Source organism: Heteronotia binoei, chromosome 5 (genome assembly GCF_032191835.1).
Source record: "Heteronotia binoei isolate CCM8104 ecotype False Entrance Well chromosome 5, APGP_CSIRO_Hbin_v1, whole genome shotgun sequence".
NCBI lineage: Eukaryota > Metazoa > Chordata > Lepidosauria > Squamata > Gekkonidae > Heteronotia > Heteronotia binoei.
In genome coordinates this window covers 6,266,443-6,273,240 of record NC_083227.1, presented here as the reverse complement: position 1 = coordinate 6,273,240, position 6,798 = coordinate 6,266,443, and the positions used below count along the sequence as shown (strand labels likewise).

Here is a 6,798-nt window from a genome sequence, read left to right as displayed (position 1 = left end):
TGGGAGAACCGGGTTTAAGAACATAAGAGAAGCCATGTTGGATCAGGCCAACGGCCCATCAAGTCCAACACTCTGTGTCACACAGTGGCAAAAAATGTTATATACACACATACACTGTGGCTAATAGCCACTGATGGACCTGTGCTCCATACACTGTGGCTAATAGCCACTGATGGACCTGTGCTCCATATTTTTATCTAAACCCCTCTTGAAGGTGGCTATACTTGTGGCCGCCACCACCTCCTGTGGCAGTGAATTCCACATGTTAATCACCCTTTGGGTGAAGAAGGTGCTGGAATGGCCTTGGGTTAGTCATAGCTCTCTTATCTGGGAGAACCGGGTTTGATTCCCCACTCCTCCAATTACAGCTGCTGGAATGGCCTTGGGTCAGCCATAGCTCTCTTATCTGGGAGAACCGGGTTTGATTCCCCACTCCTCCACTTGCAGCTGATGGAATGGCCTTGGGGAGGGGGGAATCAAACCCAGTTCTCCCAGATAAGAGAGCTCTGAATAGCCCTTAATCACCCTTTGGGTGAAGAAGGTGCTGGAATGGCCTTGGGTTAGTCATAGCTCTCTTATCTGGGAGAACCGGGTTTGATTCCCCACTCCTCCACTTGCAGCTGCTGGAATGGCCTTGGGTCAGCCATAGCTCTCTTATCTGGGAGAACCGGATTGGATTCCCCACTCCTCCACTTGCAGCTGCTGGAATGGCCTTGGGTCAGCCAGAGCTCTCTTATCTGGGAGAACTGGGTTTGATTCCCCCCTCCCCAAGGCCATTCCATCAGCTGCAAGTGGAGGAGTGGGGAATCAAACCCGGTTCTCCCAGATAAGAGAGCTATGGCTGACCCAAGGCCATTCCAGCAGCTGTAATTGGAGGAGTGGGGAATCAAACCCGGTTCTCCCAGATAAGAGAGCTATGACTAACCCAAGGCCATTCCAGCAGCTGCAAGTGCAGGAGTGGGGAATCCAACTCAGTTCTCCCAGATAAGAATCCGCGTACGTAACCACTACACCAAACTGGCTCTCCGAGGTCTGTTTTAGAGAAAATCAAGTACAAAACAGAGTAAGAATCTGGTGTGGAAATGTTTCAGTCTGTATCCTGTGAACTGCTTCTCAGCTGTGAATCCAGGTGGGAATGCACCCTCTGAATTTGGTTCCTGGTTCCTAATAGAAATAAAATATTAGCCCTTCCTACTTCCTTATTCTTGGCCGCTTACTTTGGAGAATAGAGCAGGGGTGTCAAACATGTGGCCCGGGGTCTGAATCAGGCCCCTGGAGGGCTTCTATCAGGCCCCCAAGGAACTTGCTGTCATTTGCTTCCTTCTCCTTCTCTCTTGCTTCCTTCTGCATCACAGCTTGCTTTGCCAGGCTTGCTCAATCGCACAGGAGCTACAGAGCAAAGTCTCCATTTTCTCCATTGGCTGAGACTCCTCCCTTGGGGAGGGAGGGACAGCTGACTTTGCCAGGCTCTCTTGATTGTACAGCCGGAGCGACCGAGCCAAGCCTCTCTTCCTTCTATTGGCTGAGGCTCCTCCCCCTCCTTGTCTCCTGGGGAAGGAAGGAAGGAAAGAGCCAGAGCTTCCTTTGCCCAGTTCCCTGGATCCCATGGGAGAGATACAAAGAAAGCAGCATTAAGACCAACAAACGCTAATGCATTAATCATGTTTTAAGTTTTTTTAAAGCCAGTTTGGTGTAGTGGTTAAGCCTATGATCCTCTTGTGGATCAAAAACTATGATTCCCTTGTGGATCAAAAACTATGATTCCCTATGATCCTCTTGTGGATCAAAAACTGGCTGAGTAATAGGAAGCAGAGAGTGAGTATAAATGGGCAGTCTTCGCAGTGGAGGACGGTAAGCAGTGGGGTGCCGCAGGGCTCAGTACTGGGTCCCATGCTCTTTAACTTGTTCATAAATGATTTAGAGTTGGGAGTGAGCAGTGAAGTGGCCAAATTTGCGGATGACACTAAATTGTTCAGGGTGGTGAGAACCAGAGAGGATTGTGAGGAACTCCAAAGGGATCTGTTGAGGCTGGGTGAGTGGGCGTCAACGTGGCAGATGCGGTTCAATATGGCCAAGTGCAAAGTAATGCACATTGGGACCAAGAATCCCAGCTACAAATACAGGTTGATGGGGTGTGAACTGGCAGAGACTGACCATGAGAGAGATCTTGGGGTTGTGGTAGATAATTCACTGAAAATGTCAAGACAGTGTGCGTTTGCAATAAAAAAGGCCAACGCCATGCTGGGAATTATTAGGAAGGGAATTGAAAACAAATCAGCCAGTATCATAATGCCCCTGTATAAATCGATGGTGCGGTATCATTTGGAGTACTGTGTGCAGTTCTGGTCGCCGCACCTCAAAAAGGATATTATAGCATTGGAGAAAGTTCAGAAAAGGGCAACTAGAATGATTAAAGGGCTATGAAGAATGGTTGAAGGGCAACTAGAATGATTAAAGGGCTATGAAGAAAGGTTGAAACGCTTAGGGCTCTTAGCTTGGAGAAACGTCGACTGAGGGGTGACATGATAGAGGTTTACAAGATAATGCATGGGATGGAGAAAGTAGAGAAAGAAGTACTTTTCTCCCTTTCTCACAATACAAGAACTCGTGGGCATTCGATGAAATTGCTGAGCAGTCAGGTTAGAATGGATAAAAGGAAGTACTTCTTCACCCAAAGGGTGATTAACATGTGGAATTCACTGCCACAGGAGGTGGTGGCGGCCACAAGCATGGCCACCTTCAAGAGGGGGTTTGATAAAAATATGGAGCAGAGGTCCATCAATGGCTATTAGCCACAGTGTGTGTGTGTGTGTGTGTGTGTGTGTATATATATATATATTTGGCCCCTGTGTGACACAGAATGTTGGACTGGATGGGCCATTGGCGTGATCTAACATGGCTTCTCTTATGTTCTTATGTTCTTATGAGTTCTCTGGTGCCGCTGAAGTTGGTCTCTCAACCTGAAGCTCTTTCCGCACTCTAAACATTCAAAAGGTTTCTCACTTGTGTGAGTTCTCTGGTGCCGCTTAAGTTCGCCACTCTGACTGAATTTCTTTCCACACACCAAACATTCAAAAGGTTTCTCCCCTGTGTGTATTCTTTGATGCTTTTGAAGATGGCAACTCTGGCTGAATCTCTTTCCGCACTCTGAGCATTCAAAAGATTTCTCACCCGTGTGGATTTTATGATGCCTTTGAAGATTGCTGCTTTGACTGAAACTCTTTCCACACTCTGAGCATTCAAATGGTTTCTCACCTGTGTGGGTTCTTTGATGATAGTGAAGACTGAAACTCTGCCCAAATCTCTTTCCACACTCTGAGCATTCAAAAGGCTTCTTCCCTGTGTGGATGTTATGATGCCTTTGAAGATGGCTGCTTTGACTGAAACTCTTTCCACACTCTGAGCATTGAAAAGGTTTCTCTACTGCGTGTGTTCTTTGATGTCTTTTAAGACAGCCACTCTGACTGAATCTCTTTCCACACTCTGAGCATTCAAACGGTTTCCCTCCTGTGTGGGTTCTTTGATGATACCAAAAATTGCTACTATGTCTGAAGCTTTTTCCACACTCTGAGCATTCAAACGGTTTCTCTCCTGTGTGGATTATTTGATGCTGATGAAGAGCACCACTCTGGCTGAATGTCTTTCCACACTCTAAGCATTCAAAAGGTTTCTCCCCTGTGTGGGTGCTCTGATGCTTTTGAAGAGTTTCTCTGTGACTGAATCTCTTTCCACACTCTGAGCACTCAAAAGGTTTCTCCCCTGTATGGGTTCTATAATGCTTTTGAAGATGGCCACTCGTACGAAATCTCTTTCCACACTCTGAGCATTCAAAAGACTTCTCCCCTGTGTGGATTCTTTGGTGCACTTGAAGATGGCCACTGTGATGGAATTGCTTTCCACACTCTGAGCATTCAAAAGGTTTCTCCCCTGTATGGATTCTTTGATGATACCGAAAATTGCTACTATGTCTGAATCTTTTTCCACACTCTGAACATGAAAAAGTTTTGTTCCCGCTGTGTGTTTTTTTATGCTGTTGAAGATTGCCACTATGACTGAACCCCCTTCCACAATCTGAGCATTTATGAGGTTTGTCCCCTGTGTGGATTCTTTGATGTTTTTGAGAAGTACAATTTCGACTCAACTTTTTCCCACTCTCTACATATTCAGATGATTTATCCCCTGTATGGATTCTCTGGTCCACAAGGAGCTGGGGTCTGGATTTGAAGTCCTTTCCATACTGAAAAGATTTATGGGATTTCATTATGCTGTGCTTTGGAAAACCTATGTTACCTTTTTTCCCATCAGAGAACGTCATTCCACCCTCTGAAGAGATAAATGGTTTCTCTCCTGAATGTACAAAACCTGATTTCTCTGAGATCCTCTTGCCACTGAGTGAACTGCTGTAAAGTTTCTCCCTTGAATGTGTTCTTAGATATCTAAGTCGTTCTGCTCTACAAAGATAGCTTTTCCCACAGTCCATGTATTGATGGATCTTGTTTCCACTGTGCATTTGTAAATGGTCTTTATATTGGGTTTGATCTGAGAAGTTCATTCCACACTCCAAACACTTGTATGTTTCCTCAGCTTCATGGAGATTTACTTCATGGAAATCCCCTCCTTGAGAAGGAATGGTTTGATCCGTCTTCTCAATCGTGTGGCTTCCTTTTTGCCTCTGACCTCTGCCTTGATTCCCGAAGTCTCCTCTCAAGTCTTCATTCTCGGCTACATCTGGCAAGAGTTGATGAAGTTCCTTGTCTTCCTCATTTCTCTGATCATTCCCTGCCAGAATAAAGAGAGATCCTTTTAGAAGAAGTTTTGGTTCGATGCTGAAATTACATCTACTCTCTAATCAGCTCTGAGGCTTCTTCCTGCTGCAATAACGAAAGAGGTCTAATCAGGAACCACACAAGAAACCAAACAACCAATCAGGCCCTACTCATAAATGGGTGGGAAATTCCTTTATCAGAAATTCTTTCCCATCAGACAGAGCACCTTCCCCCATCCAGACCTTCCACTAAAGCTGTTCTTTTGTTATTCCTATTGCTCTCCTCCCTGTCCCCACTACATGTACTTTAAGGTGAAAAGTCCAATGCTTTTTAACTTGTTTATTAATGATTTGGAGTTGGGAGTAAGCAGTGAAGTGGCTAAGTTTGCAAATGACACCTAATTGTTCAGGATGGTGAGAACCAGAGAGGAGGAGGAGAAGAAGAAGAAGATATTGGATTTATATCCCGGCCTCCACTCCAAAGAGTTTCAAAGCGGCTCACAATCTCTTTTCCCTTCCTCCCCCACAACAGACACCCTGTGAGGTGGATGGGGCTGAGAGGGCTTTCACAGCAGCTGCCCTTTCAAGGACAGAGTCTCAGAGCGGCCTACAATCTCCTTTCCCTTCCTCTCCCACAACAGACACCCTGTGAGGTGGATGGGGCTGAAGAGGGCTCTCACAGCAGCTGCCCTTTGAAGGACAACCTCTGCCAGAGTTATGGCTGACCCAAGGCCATTCCAGCAGGTGCAAGTGGAGGAGTGGGGAATCAAACCCGGTTCTCCCAGAAAAGAGAGCTATTGCTGACCCAAGGCCATTCCAGCGGCTGCAAGGGGAGGAGTGGGGAATCAAACCCGGTTCTCCCAGATAAGAGTCCGCACACTTCACCACTACACCAAACTGGCTCTCAAGGATTGTGAGGCACTCCAAAGGGATCTGTCGAGGCTGGGCGACTGGGCATCAACATGGCAAATGAGGTTCAATCTGCCCAATTGCAAGGTAATGCACATTGGGGCCAAAAATCCTAACTATAAAAACGATGAATAAATCCTAACTATAAATACACACATGCCCTGGCCCGACAAGGTCTTATTTATGTCAGATCAGTCGCACATAAATGAGTTTGACACCCCGGAGACCTATCTTAAATTCACCCACTGTACCAAAAGACTGGAGAGTAGCAACTATGACACCAGGGTGTTTTTTTTTTCAAAAGGGGGCCCAGAGAGGAACAAGGGAATTGCCAGTCAACCTAACATCTGTCCCAGGTAAATTAGCAGAAACTGTAATCCAAGATAGAATTATTAGACACATAGGGGCACGCAGCCTGCTGAGGAAAAACGTGCATGGTTTCTTCAAAGGAAAATCCTGCCTCATCAACTTCTTGGATGTTTTAAGATGCAGGCAATGGTGACCCAGTAGACATTTTATATCAAGACTTTCAAAAGGCTTCTGACAAGGTACCACACTAAAGACTCTTGAGTAAACTTAGCGGTCAATGGGAAAATTGGACCTGTTGACTTGTGGATTTGGACAGTCACAACGGAGGGAAGTCACTAGTGGAGTTTCCACAATACGGTTAGCAAGTCCTCTTTGCTCCCAAGTGGGGGACTTTTGCACATGCGCAAAGCGTGCGCGTAACGCAATGACGTCACCCGGAAGCGACATCATCACGCCGCGCTGTCGCTCGTGGCCTTTCTGGGAAAACCCTATGGTTTTCCAGGATGCTCTAGCCATTTGGGAGGGCAAAAGTCTATGGTATCTATTGTATCATAGAGTTTCCCCTCCAAAATGGCTAGAGCACCAGGGAAGAAGAAGAAGAAGAAGATATTGGATTTATATCCCGCCCTCCACTCCGAAGAGTCTCAGAGCGGCTCACAATCTCCTTTACCTTCCTCGCCCAAACAACAGACACCCTGTGAGGTGGGTGGGGCTGGAGAGGGCTCTCACAGCAGCTGCCCTTTCAAGGACAACCTCTGCCAGAGCTATGGCTGACCCAAGGCCATGCTAGCAGGTGCAAGTGGAGGAGTGGGGAA

The 6,798-nt window shown here is 46.5% G+C and overlaps 1 protein-coding gene across 1 annotated transcript; it reads right to left on the bottom strand.

Annotated features, from left to right (window-relative positions):
* Window positions 1-2,905: 2,905 nt before the first annotated feature.
* LOC132571601 (zinc finger protein OZF-like) lies at window positions 2,906-6,430 on the bottom strand. The gene is made up of 3 exons (XM_060238399.1): window positions 6,340-6,430; window positions 4,291-4,779; window positions 2,906-3,780 (listed from the first exon to the last, which is right to left on the bottom strand). The coding sequence occupies exons 1-3, from the start codon at window positions 6,428-6,430 to the stop codon at window positions 2,906-2,908; spliced, it is 1,455 nt and encodes a 484-aa protein (XP_060094382.1).
* Window positions 6,431-6,798: the final 368 nt, after the last annotated feature.

What these genes read in the sequence shown, in the direction of transcription:
- LOC132571601 (XM_060238399.1), bottom strand. Translation starts at nt 6,430, where the DNA reads ATGTCGCTTCCGGGTGACGTCATTGCGTTACGCGCACGCTTTGCGCAT. An exon ending in GCAAAGAGGACTTGCTAACC is followed by an intron (nt 4,780 to 6,339) that starts GTATTGTGGAAA and finishes TTATTCTGGCAG; the next exon opens with GGAATGATCAGAGAAATGAG. An exon ending in GTTCTCTGATGGGAAAAAAG is followed by an intron (nt 3,781 to 4,290) that starts GTAACATAGGTT and finishes GCCATCTTCAAA; the next exon opens with AGCATTATAGAACCCATACA.